The 24,335-nt window shown below is 43.0% G+C and overlaps 1 protein-coding gene across 2 annotated transcripts in view; it reads right to left on the bottom strand.

Annotated features, from left to right (window-relative positions):
* Positions 1-238: 238 nt before the first annotated feature.
* Positions 239-24,335, bottom strand: part of GRM7 (glutamate metabotropic receptor 7) — a 1,143,247-nt gene continuing 1,119,150 nt past the window's right edge. For both annotated transcript variants that reach the window (XM_082412139.1, XM_082412141.1), the window contains one exon: positions 239-1,414. Coding sequence is in view for 1 of the 2 variants with exons in the window: in XM_082412141.1 (XP_082268267.1) it covers positions 1,365-1,414 (50 nt within the window). In the remaining variant the exon portion in view is untranslated. The remainder of the gene's footprint in view (positions 1,415-24,335) is intronic.

Raw genomic sequence — 24,335 nt, 5'->3', positions numbered from 1 at the left:
ATGTCTCAACTTCAATTACGAAGAAGCAAAATGCATGGGCTTAGTGACAGCTTTTCTATGAGAGAATTTAGCACCTCTGGGTTAATATATGTATATCAGCTACAGCTTCATTGTGGGCTAAAACTTGTTGTTTTAACACATTTGGCTGTCTGCATTCCTCCCTAACTTAAAATTTGTATGAAATCAACTGTCACTAAAAAGGGATAAACAACTAAAAATATTTATTGCGGGAAATAAAAAAGTTAACCAAAGTATTTTATTGATACATTCTTGGACAATATCACAGAATTGAAAGAAAATGGAAAGGGGTATTGTTCAGCGAGGGTGTTTTTCCACTAAATTGGCACATGAGCAGCAGAATTAACGAAAGTACTTATTACAAACAGTAGAAAACACACATGCTTTTTGTTTTTAAAGTCCTTATCACACTGGGCAGTCATAGGGGGGCATGAACCAAACCTCAAGACATGAAAACTCCATATTCTTTTCTTCAAATAGCTTAATCATTATGAAAATTATTGCAAAACACCCATATCCTAATTAAAATAACAAAAGAGAACACAAATACAAATATTGAACATAAATGATTAACGTGTACTGTCAAATACATTACTGGCATGCATTCCAAAGATCAAGACCTCTATTCCGTTCAGCCAATACCTTTCTTCCGTGTGCCCTATCTTATACCAAAGATAGGTGGGGTATACTTTCTCAGCACAGTTTTTGGTCTTTAAATATCTTTTTTGTCTTAAAAAAAATAACATGATTTGCAGCGGTACTATAATCATAATTATACAGTCATGTACATACATTTTTCATTTTAGTCTGCTGAGATCTTTTTTAAAATTTTAATTGTTTGAAGGTTTTCCCAAATATCCCGCCGTCTGGGAGGGTAGGGTTCTATGGAAAGAGGGCGTTCGAAAACAAACAGTGAACTGAGGTACAACATTGGATGGCAAAGTGCAAAAGTCCTCACAAACTGTACAGAAAGTTTCAAAACCTTGCAGCCTGGAAGTACAGACATAGAAAGACAGGTCAGCCCCAAAACAGTCACTAAGGCTCTCAAAGGTTCACCCTAAAGAGCCTGGGTGGGACTTGAGTCTCAATGCTCCCTTTGGTAGGGAAGGTCCAGAATTGCAGCCGAGTTGGCAGTGCTGATGCCAGTGACTTATTAAGCCAAGATAAAGTAAGAATATTTCATAAAGCAGCTGTGTAGGACACTTGGATCCTCTATCATTGGTCTCCCAGCCGGGGATGCTCCTCCGGTGATGGGCAGCGGGCAGGACCAAAAGAGTCCTATGCCAGGTTGCGTGACAAAATAACTGAGGGTCTTCCTCCTCCAGGGTTCCATGGAATGGAAAAGGTTAGATAACCAGGTTATTATAACTGACATACTTCTTTTTTGCAGCAGGGCCTGAAAGAAAAATGTGAAAGAGTCAGTCGTGACAATGACTCTATTTGCAAAGGTAGAAGCAGAATTAGATCTGTGGTGACTTGGGTGCCAGGGCAAGATGGGACAATGCAAATCGTGCTGGATTTCTTTGACTACTTGTAGGATCTTGTCCACTAAAATCTGCTGTGCCCAGCAATTCTCAAACCATCTGGGTTCTCTATCCTGAAATATCTCCAACCTCCTTTTTTATGGTCCGTACCGTGAATAAATTTATCAGTCCGTGTCATGCTTTGTAATTAGCTCAAAGGACCCACCCATGTTGCAGTAAATTTCCTTCTGTGATCCTCTCCCAGACCTTCTTATAATAAATGGCCTTTGCTTGGCAAAGGTCTGTCCTGGGTCACTGGAATTAATTTAGGTTGTCTACAGATTAGACAACCAGAGTGCCTTCTCTGGTTCTGATTTACACAATCAAATTACTATAGATTGACTTTTATAGTGTTCTCATCAGTAAGTCGTAAATGGTAATTTGCAGAATTGTTTCCATCAAGGTTTGAAGCTTACTTAAATCTGCCCAGAATTTCAGCATGCTCGGGCTACATTTGTTTTTCTTAAACGTACACTATTTTCTTTTTCTATTTGATATAGTGATTTCAGAACTCATCTTCACACTCTCCCTCACTTATTCATTCATTTATTTTATTCAGGTATGTCTCAGCTGCCTACCATATGGCAAACAAGAGGCGAGGCTCTGGTGAGCAGCTGATGAGTAAATCAGACCCTTTCCTGTCCTTGTGCTGGAAACAAAGACACCAAGATCCCAAGGTACATCTCTGCTTTATGTTTTAGTTCTCTATACCTGCTGTCATGAGACATGCTTTGTGGTTTTGCATCAGCTTCTGTTGGACACAAGATAACCATCATGTAGCATTTACTGATGACTTTATTTACTGTTCTTAGGTTCTAAATTCTTTTGTTCATTTAGCACAAACAAGTTGCAAGAATTCTTCCAGAACTCTTTTTTTTTTTTAAATATGTTTATTTATTTATTTGGTTGTGCTGGGTCTTAGTTGCGGCAGGCGGGTGGGCTTCTTAGCTGTGGCTTGCAAACTCCTGGTTGCGGCATGCGTGTGGGATCTAGTTCCCTGACCAGGGATCGAACCCGGGCCCCCTGCATTGGGACCGTGGAGTCTTAACCACTGTGCCACCAAGGAAGTCCCCAGAACTCTTGAGTAGGGATTTCTGTGTGAATTTAGAGGCAGGGAGAAGCCACAGTAACATACTAAGAGAGGGTTTGTATCTGAACTTTGAGAAATGCAGCCAGTATGTTACAGAAGTATATACAAGACTGATCTTAGGTTCTGGATTAAATATTGAGACTCTCCTTCTGACAAATTCTGCTTTGAGGATGTAGGCTCATTTCTCTAGTCAATCATGTTGCATTTATTAACTAAAATTAGAATGAAAATATTATGTTATTGTATTATTATCATATATCTTATATATATATTATAATTATATGAAATTGAGGGTCTCCTGGAGAATCCGTCGTGAGACTGGTCACTGTGCGTCCCCGGTTGATAAACGCGTGGCTCCATCAATGCCTCGGCCTCCTAAGGAGGTTCTCGTTATCACAGCCTTCGCTGTCTTCAGTGATATGCTTGGTTTGAGGACATGTAGGAAAACTTCCTAAAGATTTTTTTTTTTTTTTTTTTTTTTTTTTTACCCTGAAGCCTATTTACAGTGTTGCAGCTAGAGAACCCCAGCTTGACAGTTGCAAGAAATAGTCACAGCATGCCTTGTCAAATGCCAACATAGTAATCATCCTCAGGACAAAGGGAAGAAAAACAAACACAAAACCCAGAAGCTTATCCTGACCTAAATATCTAAGACAACCTCTATTGCATGGTTAATTAAGACTATTTTCTATATAACCATAACTGTCTAGTGAAAAAAGCCAAACGTATTTGAAATTCCTCAAACAGTTTACTTTAAAACACCAATTACTCAGAAAGAATCTTCGTCGAAAGAGTAAGAAACCTAGAAAATATTGTCCATGAATTGCAAATCTGAGCATTCGTTTGCATTAAACTATAATCAAGATGAGGTTATATTTTAAAAAAAACAACTAGAAGGGATGATAAAAAAACGGGAATTCACTGTTGCTTGGCATGGATTATTTTCTTGTGTTCTCTAGTAACCTTGAGATGAGGGCTGATGAGGCTGCATTTGGACTCAGCTGACTCAGGGTCTGATTCAGCTCTAGCACTTACTTGAGGTGTGACCTAGACCGGTCCCATGACACTGAACTTCTCTGAGCCTTTGTAAAATAGGTAGAATAACTGTCACCCTGCGGGTTGTTAATGGCACAAATGTATGAAATATCCTAGTTTCTCATCTGATAACATAATGCATAAATGTATTTTTAAATTACAAAGTTCTGTATAGATGATTAGCCCCAGTGCATGCTTTCTTTGCAGAACAGCTGAGAGACATGGCAGCAAAATGATAATGGAGTTGTGTAAATCCTAGAATGACAATTTCTTTCTTTTCCTTTTGTTTTTTTTCTTTTTAAGAGCAGAGAAAGGTTTACTGCAGGGCCAAGCAAGGAGAACGGGTGGCTTGAGCTCAAAAACCCCGAACTCCTAGAATGACAATTTCTGTACTTTGCAGAGCACTGACCAACATATTGGAATGTTTATTTTTAAACCATTGTAGCCTTATGAGTAAATAAAATAAGTGTCTATGGTGTCTGATAATTCCATTTATTTGAATAGCAATGTAGTTTACGGCCTAGGAAAGAAAATTGCTTAGCTCTAAATAGTCGTGCAGTGAAATACTCTCTAAGGAAATAGACTTTTTATTGTTAAATAGCTACAGTTTTTTTCTTTTAAAAAATTGTAAGTTTCAAGGAACAATAGGAATGTAAGGCATGGTCCCTACTGAATTTTAAAAATTATCTTTATCAGAAGTTCTCAAAGCAAGGGATCTTGAAGAGTTGATGTTTACAGTGAGGCAGTGCTGTGAACACTGGTTTCTGGAATGAATTACTAACACACCCTTGCTAGTTAAGAAAGGTCAGACATTCCAGCTTATTCTTGGTGTTTTGTCAAAATCAAGCTCAATTAACTTCCGTGAATTAGTTGTTTTCTCCTTAATTTTCTCTGAGCCTTTTTGTCCCACAAAAATTTCTCAAAGTGTGTTCTGTGAAGTGCTTGCCACTCAGGTTATAGGAAGTGAAGGATAAAAGACAAAAATGGAGAAGAACTTGAGTCTAATGGATATTGTAAGAAACACTGAATTATGGGAAACAGTGAATAAGTAAAATTAAATAGGGCTCTTTACTCCATATTTAATTTCTTATTTTTTAAATAACAAGGAATTCTATAGTTTAGTAACAAAGACTATGTGTTTTCCTGAGCTATTTTAAAAATTTTATATGTGTGTGTAGATATGTACTTATCAAGTGTGTGTGTGTGTGTGAAGTGATTCAAACAGCTATAGAAGGTGAACATAATATATCACAGCCTCCAAAATAAGACATTAACATATTGACATCTTTGCTCCACGTGCCCCTCCATCCGCCCGTGGGAAATAAAACAGAGTGGAAGCCAGCCCGGCACCCCCCCAGACTTCCCCATCCCCCCTGCCAGTCTTCTCCTGCCCCTCCCCCCACCAAGGCTATCATTCTCATATTGGTCTGGGTTCTTCCCAATGTGGTTTCATACCGCTATTGTGTTGTTGCCCATAAACTATAGATAGGCATTGCTTTGTGTTTTTTATTAAATATCCACAAAAATGGTATCATTCTGCCCATAGTCTTTCGCAAACTGTTTTTCATATAACTTTGTGGCTTTAAGATTTATTTATGTTGATTTGGTCATTGTAGTTACTGTAGAGTTTTCTTTTATCAACACGGAAAAGTTTCTCTAACTCTTTTCTTACTGATGGACTCTACTTTCTGTTTCCAATAACAAACAATGCTAGTGTCTGAAAAACAACATCAGTTACAGAGTTAGGTAACAAAGCTATAGACCAGGAGAAATTATTTGCTACATATTTAACTGACAAATGATTGATACCCAAAATTTTTAAAATGTATACAAGACAACTTAATTAAAAAAGGAAGGTATAAAAAGGTAATTTGTAGTGAAGAAGAACAAATGAAAAATGCTCAACCTCATCAATTTGAAAAACACCAATTAAAATAATAAGAAGATAGTATTTCATGCCCATATCCTTACAAAATAAAAATGTGTGCTGATACCATGAATTGGTGAGGGTGTGAAGAAGTAGAAATTCTTAGGCCACACTGGTGGAAATGTAGATTAGTAAGATCACATGGGAGACATGTCTGGAAATATCTAGAAAGGTGAAGATAGTCATACCATGGACTCAGCAGTTTCCTTAACTGGTTACCTCCTGCTCTTTTCTTGGGTTGTAGTTTCCCAAAGTCACTTTCTCCAGGGAGCCTTTCCTGACCCCCTGCATTCAAGCCAGGTGTCCCTGCTCCTCTTTCGTGGCCTTTCTATTTTTCCTTTGTCGTCCTTAACACAACCAGGGCGCATCACTTATTCTCATGTTTCCAACATTAGCTCTCCCAGGACCTTTTCTTCCAATTGCCTAGGGAGTGTGTAATACATAGTCACTGCTCAATATTTATTACTATATGTAATAATATATTATTTAGTATGTGTTCTTATAGAAGGGCCGCTGCTCTCTGAAGTTCTTGTCAGCTCTACGAGGATCCTAGGGGCGAAATAGAGCACAAAGAATACGTGGGAACATCATGCACTTTGCCATCATTTTGTTTCCTCAGTGTCCCTGTGGTGCTATTATGTACAAAGCTAACCATTGTTATAGCTCCTCAGATTTCATTTGTAAGTTAAACCACAGCACTCTTTTTTCCCACTTTAGCATCCAAGGAGGGCCAAAATAGCCCAGCTAAAATTGAGAAATCAATTTTCAATTCTGCCATGAAAGGAGTCAATGAACATTTGTGTTTCTTTAAAAAACCTAATTGGTGCTTTAAGATGTAGAACGTCAAAGACAGGTTTACACAGTTCTTAAAATATGCATTTAAGGCAAATATATAAAGTCTCTGTTTTGAAACATCTTTCAGCTTAGCCACGCTAATATCTGGGTAATTTGATTGAGGCTGTATATGTTTTGCCTTGGAAAATAAAGATGCACTGAATTACTGCATCACAGATCTCCGCTTTTTCCTGTTATGCACTCTGCCTGGGCATTGAAACACATTTGTGTATTTGCAGTTTCAGTATATCATGGGTCCCAGCATTCTGGAGCATATTACGGATGCAGCGCAATGATGCGTCCAATATTGACGCTGTGCGTCAAAGCCCTTCTTAAGGATGATGGTATAAATAAGGCGATAGTGATAAAATAGTAGCAGAATAGTACTTAGTGATCACAGATGAAAAGCTGGAGCTAAAATCCCGGCCTTACTCTTTGGGGGCAGGAGATTCACAGTCTGTCATCCTTCATTCATTTCATCACCTGTTACCAAGAGTTCACAGTGTGCTAGTAGTTTGGCTAAAAATCGGTGGCACAAAGCTAGGGAAAAATAGTCTCTATCCTGGAACAGTTCCTGGTTCAGTGCAACTCAACACATATTTATTGAGCACCTACTATGTGTCAGACACTGTTATAGGCGGGGTGATATAGCTGTGTTACACTGCGGTGCAGTTCCTCCTTTTATGGCGCTTATGTTCTACTACAGGAAGGCAGATCGTTAAAAAAAAAAAAAAAAAGTAGATACAGCCAATTCCTATTATTCATAGTTGCTGTATTCTATAAAGTTGCTGTAAACACTGAATTAGTGAATACTAAACCATTGCTCCCAGGGGAAGTATAGGGCCAGGTTCCTGTGAGCCTCAGGTCACAGCATTTCTGTCAACCAATCAGTACATAACCTTGTTGTATGTTTGTTTCTGTTTAAAGAAACTTTAACATCTAGCGTTGATTCATCACCATTGAACTCATGGTCAGTAGGACTACAGCCCATGCCTGAACAAAGCTTATCTAACATGTGTCTCTTTCTCTGTAAGGCACATCACACCCACCCTGCACTTAAGGAACACTAGACAGCACTGCCGCACTGTGCCCAGTGTAAAATCACCCAAAGAAGTACAAAAATGTGAAATACAGGTATTAAATAGACTGCAAAAACACACTTTTTTTGGCACATCATGAGAGCTGAAACCCTTGTCGGCCTGAGCTTAGAATGTGTACGTCCAGTGACAAATATGCTCTACATATGTCCACAAACAACTGCCAAAAAACACCACAGTGTTGGTTTTGGTGATACAAATCAGTCTTAGTGGGTAGGTGAGTTTGCAAGTTGGGAACCCATGAATAATGAGGCCCAACACAATGATGATGTCAGACGATCTCAGACACCTGGGGAAAGGCTGCCGAAGCGGGTAGAGAGGGACTGGGCAAAGGTCGCTGTCCTCAAAAAGGTGGCAGTTGAGGTTCAAAGGGGGATGTCATCTGAGCAGAGTTTGGAAGGAGATGAGAGAGAAGCTGTGCAGATACTTGGATCACAGAGTGATGGCAGGTGCAGAGCCCTGAGGCTAGGCTGGCGGCTGACAGGCCAGGAGGCTGGAACAAAGAGAGTGAACAGAAAGGTGCGTGGAGAATTCCAGCCCTGGCAGGAGGTGGTATCACTAACGTGCGCACAGAGGAAGGGTGGAAAATCGTGCCTGAGGCACTCAAGAGAGGTTTCAAAGTAGAGGGAATATGGAATCGTGCTTGAGCAGTGAATTGGAGACACTTCCCGGCCTGGGGGCATGGGTGTCAGGGCACAGGTGTTGAACATTCCACCTGGAGGGTACCACGTTAGCTTTTTCTGTGAAGAAGCTGAGGGTTTAGAGAGAATAGCAAAAAGTTTGAAGAGTTCTGCCTGTATAGGGCTCATGCAGAGAAGAAAGAATGCTGGAAGAGATGGCAAGGGAGGTTAATCTGATCGCCGAGCGTATTTTATGCTGCATATAAGGTTCTGGATATTAGGATGAACTGTGAGAATTCAGTGCCAGTATTTGAAAGAAGGAGAGAGGGTTCCAACAGTAGCCTGAAGGATGGATTGGAAATGGGGTAGAGGTAGAGGATGGTAAGTGCAGGAAGGGAGATCAGCTGGGAGGTGATGGAGTGGTTAGGATTGTGTTTGTATTAGGTGGAGTTCCAGGACAGTACTACAGTGGGGTTCTTGATGAGGAGGCATCTCCTGGGGCCACGTTTGCCCTCACCACCACCATGCTCTCTTGGGGATGAGAACATGAGCAAGAGCCTTCTTGGCCGTTGTCATGGGGAAGCATCCTTGAGACCTGAGCTATATTGTTTTTTTGTTTGGTTTTTAATTTGGGAGGGACTGTGTGTGACATGGCAGTCAAGTTCTGTTGAGTTCGGTTCAACTGACTCTTGTTTTGTGGCCGCAGATCATAGAGGACCAGTGGGCTCAAAGGAGAGGAAACCAGAGAAGATTCCTGGCCTAGGCAGAGAAAAGAGATGAAGGAAACCTTAACTTTCCTTCCTTTCTTGGAATCCAGCTGAGCCTAACTTTGTGGGCAAAAGGCAGGGCTTGAGAACTGAAGCTCTGTCCCGAAATAAAGATGGCTGGAGTATCCCATGGACTGTATATTTGGGGATCCTGGCTTCGGAAGATGGAAGGATTAGATTCTACGACAGGTAATAGAAATTAGGCGAAGCTTCACTTCACAACAAATATACAGCAGATGTCTACTAAGTGTTAAACACTGGTTGCTGGGGATACAGAGGGAATAAGACATGCCCCTGTCCTCAAGGAGCTCTCAGTCTAATAGGCCAGCTTCCCAAAACTATGTACATACACATACATATATCACAAAATGAATGAAGGATGGTAAGTCTTTGGTGTGAAATTAGTTGAAACTAATGACAGGGAGCCTACTCGCGTCTCTGTCTGATAGTCCTTAAAACTTCCCCCTTTGGCTTTATGCTTTCTGCCAGGATTTTTTCTCCTTCCTTCTGAGATAAATGCAAAGTGCTGAGGAGCCTGGTATTCCTGCCCCGATCTGTTTCCCGGAGCGTGAAAGTCCTCTGAACTTCACAGCTATAGGGCAGTTCTTCTCGTCACCCAGTCAAAGGCAACAGAAGAGTTGTTTATCATAGAGAATGGTCAGGAGTAATCACAACTATTAGTTGAAGGAAGAGAAAAGAGACTTTGTATTCAGATAAAAGGTGGACGGAACAGACCCCCTAACCATTCCATGCCTGAGTAGAGACAGGGGCTTCTATTGCAGAAACTGAACGAGAGCCCCAGAAACTGCTCGTGGCTGGGGTCTAATGTTAGCAAGCCTGCTTCTCTCACTCTGGGCTCCCGTTACCAATCACAACCACACAACCTGTGCTTGACTATACTCCTTCCATATTTTCCACCTTCATTGTTCTCTATAGCAGTGCTTTCTCTCCTCCTCTTTTCTTATACACATTGCAAATCTGTTGCTGTATTTTGTGTAGGGTGGATTGAGATTGGCATTGAAGGTTAACCCCTTCGATGCCAATCTCGATATTAGGTTCAGGGTGTTTAAGATTATTTAACAATCCCTAGGGAGATCTATCAAATTCCTAATTTTAAATTGACGGTTTACAGTTTTTCCTTCAATGTATTCTGTTTGCCCTGAGGCTGTCACATGGACCTGTCCACAGTGCCTGTTCCTCTTTGAACTCTTGGTCAGATGACTTGGGATGTAACTTGACGGATTCTAATAGGAGACTGGAATTCCCATTACTAGAATTCAGCAGGGGTTTGTGGAAGTGCGCACTTACCTGGATTCAAGGCACTGGGTCTGGAGAGATTTGACGGGGAAGTTCAGGGTTGCCGTGTATAGGGAGGGGTAAAGAGACTGAAGCTAGGAGACTGGGGACTGAGTGTTGAGTGCTGTTAGAGGATTACATTGAACTTGCTTAGACGTGATAATGAGATAATGGTAAAGTTGGAGAATGTCTGCATTCTGTGATGAGCTGAATTATTTTGGAGTAATGTCTTATGGTATCTGATATAACTGACTTTTAAATGGCTCAAGTCAAAAACACACAGATATATATGAATCTAATATAGTAAAATATTAACAGTGAGTATCTCAGTGGTGGATTATACCACTACTCTCTCCACTTTTCTGAATGTTTGAAAAGTTTCACGTCCAAAGTGAAATGTATGTTTCACAACTTTGCTGTGAAGTTGCCCTACCTTTATCTCATAATATCTGCCACCAAGAAGTAATACTCTCCAGGCAGTCATGTATCTCAGAGAAGTGATAAAAAGGAATTGCAGTACTTTCTGTGGCCCGGTGTAGAACTCGGACGATACTAATTCAAGAGTGATCATCAAAATACCCACCAGAGTAAAAGGCAAAGGAGTGGGAAGATATAAGGACACAAGGAATACAAGGATAACCACTAGTCAGCTGTATGATGTTGGGCAAGATACTTTATCTCTCTGTGCCTCAGTTTCCTCATCTGGAAAATGGACATAATAATAGCATCAATCTCTAGGGTCCTTAGGAAGATTAAATGAGTTAATATATGTAAGACACTTAGAATGGGGCTGGGTATAATTTTACTCAATATCTGTAGCTATGATTAGTCTTCCCTCTGGATGCATTTAGAGAATCTCTCTCACACTCATAACACTGACTCGTTGTGTGCGCATATGCTTTTCCCTTGCAAGAAAGAGTTCCTTCCAAAGCAGAAGGTCAGGCTGCCTGTACAGGGAAACTAAATTAGTTGTCTGATTTTTGGATGCTGTTAGGGTGTCAGCAACGATCCTTGAGGAGGTTTAAGGAGTTGTCAGAGCACCTAGTGCATTTCATCTGTTCACTGGAGAAGGAATGTGTCAAGTCATTGTCACCATGTTTCCACTTCCATCCGGTTGCACTGCCATCATTAGCTAGCATTTCATCTCTGCAGAAGTGTGATACTGAAATCTTGCACTTTGAGAGGTTGTATCGGTCAGCTGGAGGTAAAGGGGGAAGCTGGAGCTTGGCGTTTTCTCTTACGGCAAAAACGGCACTTTCTTACTGTACTGACAGACTTGGATACGTAATCAATGGCTGCCGCTACTGCTACAGACAATCCGTGTCATCTTCGTGCAGGATCGGAACTGGTAATCAGTGATTCTAGGGATGCTTATTGTAGCACCGTTAGGTTATTTGTGAAATCAATTGCTGGAGATTGTAAATGGGTATCTATTTATATATTGCTTTTATCCATTTTGATTTAATAAATTGGATCTCTGCCGATGAGTGCCCGAAGAATGTCAGTTGGATTAGCCGAAGCGAGTCATCCTCTGTTTATTCACTGCTCAATTTTGCAGTTAGGAATTGAGCTGTGTCTGCATTGATAAAGCAAAGTGAAGACTGGCCCAAGAATCAAGCTGATTCTATCAACAAGACGGAGACTGACGCTATCCATGGGCGTCTATGACACCTGAATGTGTATGAACATTGGGTCCATATTACCCAGGTTGGTTATCTAACAGACTTAGCAGTTATCACTCAAAATTCCATATTTTCCAGGAAGCTTTTATGTACACAGCACACTAAATGACCTGTTACATCTCAAAGGGTGGTCTAACTTATACAATTTGATTAAAAACTGAGTAGGGTGAATCCTTGTGGAGACAATCAACATTGCTGAGTTGATGGGACACTAAAATTTTTTTCTCTTGAGAGTTTTTCTTTCCAAGATGTTAAGAAATATGTCTCCTGGATGAGGCATCAATGAGTCCAGACTCATGCTCTGAATGTAGTAGCGTTTGCTGAACACTTAAAATGTGCTCGACACTCCACTAAGCCCTTAATATTCACAAACCCTTTAATCCTTCCAGCCAGCCCTGCGAGGAAGGTACCAGTATTATTCCAACTTTACTAAAAGACATCGAGACTTAGGGAGACGAAGGAACACATCCAATGTCATATCAGATATTCCCACCATTTTTTTGTGTTTTTTTTTTTCCCCACCTTTTTCGAACTTTGGTTTTTGCTAGAGCGAGAGAGGGCTAGGAGAGGTGGGCTGATGTCGTGGGCCATAGATACTTCTCACTCAACACACACTTACCGCGTATCTGCTCTATACCAGGCGGGGCTGGACGGTAAGTTCCAAGGATGGCATCTCTGTGGCTCACTGCTTTTTGAGCTTTAGCACCCATCACCCCTTGATTTCCTTCCTGAAATTCCAGGCCCCAATCCCCACGAATGTTCAGCTTGTTGTAGGAAGCGGTGAATCCTGTAGGAGGTCTCAGTGACTGAACTGGCAGCCTGGATACTTAGATTCCAGGAGCCTGAGGAGTTCGCCTGTAGGCAGTGACGGGCCCTGACAGCAAAGCCTGTCAGGGAACGTTCCATTGCTTAGCATTCCCTTCCTTCTCGCCAGGGGAGCCAGTGCAGGACAGATACTTTGAAAAAGAAATGGGGTGTTCGTTTAGGCTCAGAGGGAAGATTTGAAATAGGTGTGATCACAGGTCACTCTTTAAATTCAGAGAAAAGACTATGGCTGAGGAAGAAAGTTGAAGATTACCCAGCCTTTGCCTTCCCCCAGAGATGAAAAAGATGGCATTGCCTGAGTGGTGATGCCACTTAGTGGCGTGGGAGGTCATGTGAAGTTGGGGTTAACGAGAGGACTCTCAGGTCAGACTTCCGGGATGGAAATCCCAGTTTTGCTCTATAAACTGTGATCTTGTGAAAGGTCTCTACGCCTCAGATTTTTGGCCTTTAAATGGTTTACAGTATCAGGATGGTGACAGTAATGATGTTGGGAGGATCAAATGTAATGTGCTTATTAGCATAGTGCTGGGCACTTCAGAAGATGCTCTTTTCACCACCACCATCACCTCCATCTCCTTCACTGTTCCACCATCATAATTGTCATCACTGAAACCTAGTCGTCTCTACAAGATAAGGGAATTCAGGAAAATGGTCATATCTAAACTCAGCTGGTGTCCCACATCTCATAGGATAAACTCCTTTCAGAGGATGTCATGTAGACACGAAATCGATGCGACACTTGGAATTGCCAGTTTTGCTATTAGGTACTGGAGAGTTTTAAGGTCTGAACACAGTCTCCATTGAAAACCCTTAGGCTCTTGGGGAGGAGCTTTCCAAGTCTATGCTACAGTGTGTAAGGAGACTATTTTTACAAAGAAAACACAGGAGCACAGTTAGAAGGTAGATTTTTTACATCACTTCAGAAAATAAGAGTGCATCCCTAGATGATAGGGTTTGGCTAAAGAAATATTTTAATTTCTGGGAAATTCCATTGTTTTTGGTGACAGCAACACGGCGAATTCTTAAAATCTAGGTTGTTGCATTGCTAAGGAGACTAGAACTCTTTTTTCTTTCTGACAAGTATTTCCAAACAGTTAACTCTTCTCTGAGTTAGTGACTGTTCCCTGGGAGATGTCACCTCAAACTGTCATAATGGTCACACCATTCACGCCACCATGACTACCTGTCTCATTGGGGTAAAACAGCAATCGGTCAGTAAATATTTACCAAGTCCCTAACGTGAGCCATCTTCCATTGCAGGTTCTAGGGCCGTGATGGGTGCACAAACACATAAGGCATCACCCTAGCCTTCGAAGAACTTCTACACCGGTAGAAACCCTAAACTACTTAGGCACATGCCAAGGTTGCCAACTTTAGCAGAATTGTCACCAAAGACCCCAGTGCTCCAAAGGCAATCACTTGCCGTTAACCAGTCCTCCACGACTTTCTCTTTATGACGTTGTTTCCTGGAGCAGAGGTAGACACCAGCCCGTCAAACGGGAGGTCCAGACTTCTGGCTTGGTCCGTGGTCCTTGCTCAAGTTGCCACCTCAGGTCTTTTGTGTGGGTGACTCCTGGCTTTTTTCAGTTCTGTTTTCATTTGCAACGCCACTCTTCGTATGCTATCGGTGTACTGTGTCAACTTTCAGCTCCCCAGTGTCTAAGTGAATCACTTTTCTCCTTTTGTTCATTGCCTTCCAGTAATGCCATGTTGTCATGTCTGAGGTCTCTTAGAGGCTTAGGACAACTCTTTCCTACTCTTTTCAGTGTTGCCTTGTCCCAAGGCCGCCTCCTTTGTTACCTCCCACACCCTTAATGATGATCAGTCAGCTGGGTATTGAGGTTCTTTTGTCGATTGTGAGAAAAGTGGACAGAAGGGGCAAATATGGGATGAAGCTGAGCGTGACTCAGGAGCCCTTAGACACTGGAAAGGGGATAATTTGAAATAGCTACTTAAAGATAACTTGCTTAATAAGGGTAATGGTTAATATTTGTAGAGTGCTTGCTGTGCCCAGACATGGAACCATGCATTATAGACAGATCATCTCATCAGTGGTCTGAGAAGATGCTTTCATTCTCCCCATTTTGCAGATGGGGAAAGAGAGGCACAGCGAGGTTAAGTGTGACTCCCAAGACCACAGAGCTAGCTGAGCCATTTGGCCATTTGGCTCCAGAGTCCACGTCTGAACCACTGTGAACCCCTTCTTTTAATAGGCTTTGTGCTAGCTCTTCTACTTCTAGAAATTTCTAGAAAATGGAAGTACTGTAAAGCAAGAGAGGGGAGAAAATGAGTCAGCAGGGTTTAATGACCTATAAGGTCCTTCCTGCTGGCCTGCTCTAGCATCCCTGTGATGCCCAAGTAAGTGAGAACTGAGAAAATGTAGTAGTGGGTTTTGAAAAGTGGAGAGCAGAGTTCTGTTCATAGTGGGTAGAATTTGCTCTTCTGAACACCCTTCTCCTTTCTCCCTGCCTCTGAAGAAGCTCACACCTGGAAACAGGATCTCATTTCCGTCCAGCACTGAGGCCTCTCCCTTCCAGCTGCTGATGAGTCATTGTACCTGGCGAGCTACAGGTTGCCAACAGGTGTCCAGAAACAAGCATATATCAGTTCTCAGTGGGACAAGAATTTGCTATATCTTGGGCCCTTGTCTTCGAATCCAGGTTTCCGTTTAGCTTGCTATAACATCTGCATTTGAACAATCTATCCATTGCTTCTCTAAAGACCAATTCAGGTAGGTGATGGATTGAAACATCCGTGATAGGAAAATCCTTTGGCTGAATGGCTGACTCTTTTCGGTCTCTCAGGGGAAATAAATACACCAGCAGTTTCCAGACCTTCTATCACTGTCTGTAGAATTCTCCAATCAACCTGGTTTTACCTTTCCAAATCTGCAGTCAGCAAGAGGGTTGTGCTTTGCCTTTGCCTACTGGCAAAGACATTAGTCTGATTTCAACTTCCTTTTTTAAGATCAAAGTTTTGGAAGTATTTTCTGTACAACTTTTTTGATGATTTCAAAATGAAAACTCAAATTGGCCCACCTATATAGTTCATCCATTTTTAGATGGGGAAGAAGAAACCAGTCAGCAATCAGCATTTTGAAAAGAGGGAAGGAAAAGAGCGATCCCTTTTCAAGAAATTAAGAGAATTCCAGGAAGATGTCCAATATTCTAAATTTCCACACTTGCAGTCTTTCTGTGTTTAGCACCAGCAGCCTGAAAAATGACCCCAAGGCCATTTCAGAACTCCCATCTGAGCAGAAAAGATTAAATCATGCTCAGCACGCTTCACCAAATAAACAGAGTGAGGTGATTTATTTTTGAAAATAAGAATTTCAACGGTAAGGAATGAAACAAAGAGAGTTTATCAGGTAACGCCAAGTCAACCAGGAAATTCAATATGCCTTGAGCACCCGATTTCCCTTGCTCACTACTTAATCAGAGTGTTACTGAATCAGTTTGAATGAACTCACTCACTTTTCAACCGGCTGTTTTGGTGTCCTGTAAATACAGCCCAAATATCAATTTCTGTAACAGAGCCTACCATAAAAATAAAATCATTCAACCCACCGGGATTAGGGTGTCCAAATGAACTATATTAGGTATTCAACTTGGACTGGGGCTATTAATTTCATTCCATTTTGGTGTCCTCGGTGGCAGTCTGTGAGCAAACTCAGGCAATCCCAGCTCTGTCCGTGCCCTATATTCCCTTTCACAAAAAACCCTACAGGTGCTTTCTACTTCTTAATATATGCCCCAGGCTTTGACATGTTGACATGTAAAGTACTAAATATTAGTATTACTTTTGCGGGAAATGGTATTGGATAATGGTCGATTTCCAGACCCTCATTCATATTCTGAAAAGTATTATTTTCTCTGTGGGCAGAAGAAATGGAAATGAGAGCAATCAGTGTATCCCAGACCTTGGGTAGTTATGGAATGAGTGTGGGGAATTGCCGGCCAAAGGAGTAGGTGTTTTAGAAAGGACCATAAAAAGGAGACAGCTCGTGTGCCGTTAGCGAGATGCCAATGGCCGGGGGTACGTCCATCCTGTGTGTCTCTCAATTAGGAAACCATTCCCCTACAGCATGTTGGAAATCTCTCTATTGGCCAAAGTTCCAGACTTTGGGTTTTTTTCCGATACTCTGGTACGCAGGACACAGGATGGATTCCTTGGAAGGGGAGGGTCTGGTGGTACAAAGGAAGGTACTAGTCAGGAATTCAGGGGAGAGGATTAACACTGCAGAGGGGAACCTGGCCTAGGGGAGGGCACTGAGTTCCTGCAGTTTCTTTGTAGGAGGAGGTAGAAATAGCAAAAGGAGGAAAGGACACGCGCGCGCGCACACGCAGATAAAATGTAGTGGGAGGTGAAGAAAAATGGAGAAACAAATGATTTAAAAATTAAAAGAGGGCTGAATTTGTAATCTTTGAGTTAGATCTTCTTTCTCTCTGTGTACGCAGCATGTCTATGAGGGACGTGGTAATAAGTGAGACTCTGGAAGCAAGCAGACTGGGAGTCTGAACCCCTGCGCTGCCACTTGCTGTGTGACCTCGGGTAGGCTGGTTACCCCCTCTGTGCTTTCGTTTCCTTAACTGTTCTGTGTGAATACCAACAGAAGCTATTCATTGAGGGGTTCTGAGGATTCAGTAACACTGACACTTAGGGATCATTTAATAAGCATTTGCTCTTATTATTATGTCAGTTCCTGATAAACATTCACGTGGCCTTCTGTCTCCTCGGTTGCTTTTCTTTGTCAGAGACCCAGTTGGAGACAAGGTATAGAAATACATTATTTCAATTTTAAGAGAAGTGCTACCCATTTAATAGGGATTGTGTGATGAATTCCTTTGTAAACTCATTTTGGAGCCATAAGGGGTTCCAGAGTTCGGGTTTGCTGACTAAGGGACTGTATCTTTGGTGCTGGACTGCTCTTTGCTTGTATTCCCAACCTTTGGCATGCGTGGTGTTTGACGTTGCAAGTTAAGCCGCAGTGTGGTGTCGGCTCTTCTGGCTTGGGCAGCTGAGGGGCGTCTCTGGAGCATCCGCCCCCCAGAAGCTCTGAGGGTCATGTGTTGTTAGAGCAACTTGAACGTTTATTCAGATTTAACAGGAAACGTTTACGGAGCCCCGAGCTGGTGGGTTTGGCCTCTGTAAGTAGCCCTAGGATCCTCTCCATTCCATCTCAGCGCCACCAACCTCCCAAGGAAGTTTGGTACCATTTCTAGGCCTTGCACAGACCCACAGCCCAAGGGGTAGAGCTTCCAGAGGTTATTAGAAAGATCAAGCTCCGAGAGTGTGGCAGTTTCGATTTTCCTCTTCCCACAAGCCCAGAGGTGGGAGCCCAGGGCCGTCTTCCTTTCTCCGTGGCTTCTCTTCCTCTCCCTCCACGTGGCCCAGAGAAACCAGACCAGGGGCTGCTGCCGAGGGTGAACAGGGGAGCTAGTTCTTCGAAGAAGCTCCTCACTGCCTTGTGCTTTCCTCGCCTCCAGCTTTGACAGAAGGAATTTTCCACGTGCTGTGACCTCAGTTTGAACATAAGGGTTGATGATACAGACCCAGCTAAGAGTAAGTCATCTGTTGCCCTGCTGTTCTGTCTGGTAAGCTCTACACACAGATTGCCCTTAGGGACCTTGCAGGGAATCCAGGTGATCATCGTTTCGCCTCCATCTTTGTCACTAGCCATCACCCCTTTTTCATTCAAAGATAAAGAAGATATTCCCCCTGCTCTGAAAGATCTTATTGTCTGTCTGTAATCTTTAATCATTCTTATTTAATCATGGTCACCTAAGTCATTTTCCCTGCAGCGAAGATAGTATTTTCTTGTTTCAGTCCCTTAAGTTGAATAGCACGCAGTGCCATCTCTGAGTACCCGTAATACTGACACTGAATGTGTGGTGTGTCAGCCTCTGAGAACATTAAGATGCCTCCTTGGAAATGGGTATTGACCATATTTAATGTGCTGTAATCACTCAGCGGATACAGCCACTTAACTACTTGAGTAAATTACATAATGGTTCTCCATAAGACTCTTCCACCTAGGGAAGTATTTACTGCCACACAAAGCAGCTGGGTCACAAGCAAGCTTACAGCTGAAGCAATTTATGTATATATTCAGAATTGCTTAGACACCTCCCAAAAGATTTCAAAGGAAGGGTATGCGAGATTCTTCTAATTCCTTTAGGTAGAGATTCATTGTCTACCTGTCCCCTCGCCCCACTGCCCCTAAACACAGTTTCTTTTAGCTTACAAGGAACTTTTTTTAAAGAAACAGCCTTCTTGTAAACGTCTTTTAAATTTGAAAACATTTTTTCTCAAGAAGATTATATAAATGAGTACGAAAAATACAGAAAGGAAACGGCAGGATTGACCACAAAACAAATGAATAAAAAGCAGAATCAGCGCTTGGAAGCCACAGTAATTGATGGATAGTACGAATTCCAGTGAAGTTCTGGTCAATCCGCTAGCTACTGGGGTTTAAATACTGAACGTACGTGTTCTACTGCTCCAGTCCTTAGGAAATTCAGAATACTACAGTCGGGGAGGGGTTGGTACGTGATATCCATTTACTTAACCGTAAACCAGTTTTGGCTGAAACAAGTTCTGTTCCCAATAAAGTGCAACAAGGAACCAGCATATTGGAAATCATACTGTCTTTAATTTTTAGGTGATCTGTGTTTGTTAGGGCCGTTCGTGTAAACGTCTACAATTGAGAGTATCAGCTGAATCCATGGAAAAAGTGTCCAGTCTCTACAGATTGGCTGTGAAGCACTTTGACCCTTGAATATCCGGATCAAACTTGGCTCAGATATTGGTAGAGAGGGTTGCAAAATTCCCTGTTGGGCCATTCAGTGACAATCCCTTTAAAACCCACAGAAGCAGAAGGAGAGAGAAAGGGATCATTTCTCTCTGAAATGGAAAGGAATGTTTGTGGTCCTGGGAGAGCCTTGAATGCCCGTGTTTTTGGCAAGGAGAAGCTTGGGTTCAGCCATTGCTTTGGCTGGGAATAGAAGCCACCAGCTGGGGGGCTGGTCATCTGCTATTGGCTTGGAACCAAGATCGATGTAGCATCTTTCCACCTGCAAGTCTTCACTGATGGGAGCAAAGCCATGCGCCAACACCATCACCTCCACTGGGCGATGTTAGCTGTGGCTTGTGCTGTGTCTCTTTGGACTTGGGAATAAATGGGCTTAGTTATACCCTTTCAGGATCCAACCAGTTCTTCAGCAGAGGAGTTTCTGCACAGAGGGAATGATGCGTTGGTGACTCTTGGCTGGTGCAGCCACACTGCAGAGTAGATACACAAGTCAGCATGAGGCAGATTGGGAGAGCAGACTGGTGCCAAAGTGCCCTTTTCAAACTCTAATGTGCCTATGAATCACCTGGAGATCTTGTTAGACTGTAGATTCTGACCCAGTTAATCTGGGATGGAGCCTAAGCTTATGCGTTTCTAACAAGCCCCAGGCGACGCTGCTATTGCTGCCCCACTGACCAGACGTTGACTCTAGCAAAGCATCAGAGACATTTCTGGAAATGTACATCCCTGTCAAGTCTGTTTATCACACCTGACCTTGATGGCACACACAATCAGAAGGAGAACTGGCACTTTACACGAGACTATGCAAATCATAAAAGTTGGTAGAACAGAAACAGACCCAGGTCGGATTTCGATCTTCCATTTGAGATACCCAAATGGTTGCCGCAGTTCTCTATTCTTTGCTACAGAGGTTTAAAGAGAATCTGTGCAAACATCCTGTCCCCAAGTCTCCTTTGTATCATAAAGTATTCAGACTAAGTCCAGGCTTTCTGGATGGCACGGATTGGTGGAGGGTTTTGTTTTGCATCCCGGCTTCATTGACTAGATAACCTTGGCAATACACGCTCATTAAAATGAGACTCAGAAACACAGAAATGCGTGCTTAGATGAGATTGGTTTCACCTGCCTTCCAATTCTGCATCACAAGACTGACAACAGAGGCTCCCTCTGCTTAGTTCCAGGGGGAAAAAAAGGAAATATTGGGCATGGTTTTCAGAAATGCCCTTCTTTGTGTCCAGATCAGCTTCTTGACCTAGTTCACTTCCCAGGACCTAGGCAATGGAGGGGGATGGCTCAAGAAAACCCACACCACGACCAAGGAAGCAGCGTCCATGGCCCATGCTACCCACGCCGCCCAGGAACAAACTCCATTCTGATCGTTTTCTTTCTTTAACAGTTTGAATAATCATGATGCCCTTGTCATGCATTATTCTAGGAACTTTATTTGTCTCCAGTCCTGAAACTATTCTATTCTCTGCACCAGCTATTGTTTTTGCTATTTTACATGTGAGAAAACAGCAGTTCAGATCAGGTAACTCTTTCAAGGCCACAGAGGAAATGAGAAGTCGAGATGGAATTCACATTTGTAAGTGCTCCAGAGTGCTTACTAAACTCTTCATGGCCACTTGGGCTCTAAAGGGGGACATGTTAATGAGTGGAATTATGTCCTCACAAAAAGATACATTAAGTCCTAACTCCCAGTACCTGTGAACGTGACCTCACTGGAAATAGGGTCTTTGTGAGGGAGGATGGAAGAGAGAGAATGGGTGAGAGAGGGAGGGAGAGGTAGAAAAAAGATGGGGGGACAAGGAGGTGGTGCTGTCCTAACAATAGACCCTTATGCTGAGTTCAGCCCAGGGGGTCACCGATGTGGGGCTTCAGCACAATGTTTCTGATAAATGGTATCAAGTCTAAGCATTCCATAAGTACTATTTCATGTAATACACACACACACACACACACACACACAGAGTGAGAACGATGTATTCCATTGTTTTCATTGTATAAATGTGAAAATCAAGGCCTAGAGAGGATAACTTGCCCCAAGCCACCAGGTGGTAGAAGACGGAGCCCGGAGTCCCTTCTGTCTGACGGTCCCGTCCCCTGTCCCCGCATGGGGGGCAGGAAGGCTTGTCCACTTGGGGAGACTGAGGCTCTCCTGGAGAGCCCATTAAGTCAGAGACAGGAGCTCTGGGTACTGTGTGGTCTCCTGGGCCTTGATCATATGTCAGCAGGATAGAAATGCTCATTTTAAGAAAGTCACTAACTGCCAAAGGCTTGAAATCTTCCCATGCACCTGTTCCGTTATTTAGTTGTCACGTAACTCATGTAGTTGCAGAAAGAGCAGGAAGTAGATGGAATGTTTCTGTTCTCGCTGTTTTAATAACATATTAAAAAATCTTAGAATGACTTTCCAGGTTATGCTTTGGTCTTAGTTGCGGCACGTGGGATCTTTCGTTGTGGTGCACGGGCTTCTCTCTAGCTGTGTCCTGTGGGTTTTCTCTTCTCTAGTGTGGCGTGCGGGCTCCAGAGCACGTGGGCTCCCTAGTTGAGGTGTGCGAGCTCGGTAGCTGTGGCACACGGGCTTAGTTACTCCCCGGCATGTGGGATCTTAGTTCCCTGGCTAGGGATGGAACCCACGTCCCCTGCATTGGAAGGCGTATTCTTTACCACCAGACCACCAGGGAAGTCCCCATACCACACTCTTGACGGCACCCTTAGAATAGACGACTGTTACAAGTTCTGCTTCTACCTAAAACTCTGCCCTCATTCCCTTCCACGCTCCTGCTCCCTCATTACAGTAGCCTTCTTGCCATTCTGGGGCCTGCCAAACTTGTACCTTCTGCAGGGCCTTTGCACTTGCTATATGCTCACTGTACACTTGCTGCCTTGAATGTCTTCCCAGAGATCTTTGCATGGCTGGTACCTTCTCATCATTCAGCCTCATCTCCAGTGTCACTTCCTCAGGGACATCTTAACTAAAATAGCAAGACTTCCCTGGTGGCACAGTGGTTAAGAATCCACTTGCCAATGCACGGGACACGGGTTCGAGCCCTGGTCTGGGAAGATCCCACATGCCGCGGAGCAACGAAGCCCGTGCACCACAACTACTGAGCCTGCACTCTAGAGCCCGCGAGCCACAACTACTGAGCCCACATGCCACAACTACTGAAGCCTGCACGCCTAGAGCCCATGCTCTGCAGCAAGAGAAGCCACAGCAGTGAGAAGCCCACGGACCACAATGAAGAGTAGCCCCTGCTCGCCGCAACTAGACAAAGTCCGCGTGCAGCAACGAAGACCCAACGCAGCCAAAAATAGAAATATAAATAAATAAATTTATAACTAAAATAGCAACCCCTACCCACACTATCTCCATATGCTGCCCTAATGATTTTCTGCCAACATATCCTTTATTTGCCTCTCATTTCCACTTCCACTAAAACAGAAGCCCCGCATGGGTAAGGATTCTTCATAGATGCCGTTGTGCCTGAAACTTAGGAAACACTCACCAAAGATGTCTTGTGTGAGTAAATGAAGTTGGGCAACCGCAACAATAACAACAAAAAAAATGTGAGAAAGACAGGTACAGGGCAATGGGGATGAATAGGAAGGACATTCCAGTCTTAGATCAGATAAATGCTTGGAAGAGATGACAATAGGGAGAGCACTGAAGCCATGATAAGGCTGAGGTTGAAACAAGGGAAGAAGGAGGGTTCTTGGCAGAGAGAGTAGTGCATTTGAGGGACTAAATATTGTTCAGCATGAACAGGGGTAGATGATGATGTTGGGAGTTGGGAGAGATGAGGGTGAGATCTTTTAAGGGTTTTGCCCGCCGAGCTGATGAGGCTGAACAAACATATATCCTACACAGTGGAACAGAAGCCTGAGCCAAGGGAAGGAAAGAGCCCAGGATCTTCTGATAAGTGCTGCTTATCTAGCAGGACCAACACCCCAGCTGCCGTCCACCCTGTCATTTAGATGCTGTCTGGTCTGGAATATTCAGTTGTGCTCAGGTTTATCCCTTGGGTCTGGGGCTTTGGTTGGCATCCTGAATTACTCCTTGTGGCACCATCTGGCAAGGACCCAGGAACGTGAGTGACAAGGCAAAACAAGGCACCCTGAAATTACCTGTAATGAAAATGACTGGTAATCTCCAGCGATTACTGACAGGGCTGCACTTTGTGCAAAACCTTCTGCTGCAGCAAAATGGGTCTTGGGAGGTTTTCAAGTTTGAGAGTCTTTTTTTTTTTTTTTTAAATGAAAATAGCTTCAGATCTTTGGCATCCTGCATTCTTTTGCCCAGATAATGAGGGTGATTATGGTTATTTAAATGTACTTTATAAGGAGATACACTGAACCTCTTTTAAAAATGTACACCCAAGTTAGAATGAAGGCAGTAGTATGATTCTTATACTACAGCGCAGTGGGTCAGCATTTAGAATCCAGAGGTCCCTTCCCAGGGTCTGTCTGGATTCTTAGAACACACACAGGTCACAGAGAAAAAGGGAGCTTGGGTCAGGCAGAAGGGAGCAGCTAATGTGCATCCCAAGGCTGGAATATGGGGAGTGAAAGTAGGACCCAGGATAGTCCGCTGGCCCATCTGCATTGACCCATTTACTGCCGTCTATGGATGCCAGCTCCCTGTTGTGAAGAAAAGGGGTTCAGAAATCAAAGGGAGAATCCCACAAACTAAGTTTCTCCAAACCAATGCAGGGAGTTTGAGAAGCACTGAGCTGCTTACTGAAAGCAGAAGTTTTCAAACTTGTTTTGATCCCGACTTGAATGAATCCTACTTAGGAAGCCAAAATAT

This window comes from Balaenoptera physalus, assembly GCF_965194825.1.
Source record: "Balaenoptera physalus genome assembly, chromosome: 11".
Taxonomy (NCBI): domain Eukaryota; kingdom Metazoa; phylum Chordata; class Mammalia; order Artiodactyla; family Balaenopteridae; genus Balaenoptera; species Balaenoptera physalus.
Note: the sequence above shows the minus strand (reverse complement) of the source record. Positions and strands in the feature narration are given on the sequence as shown.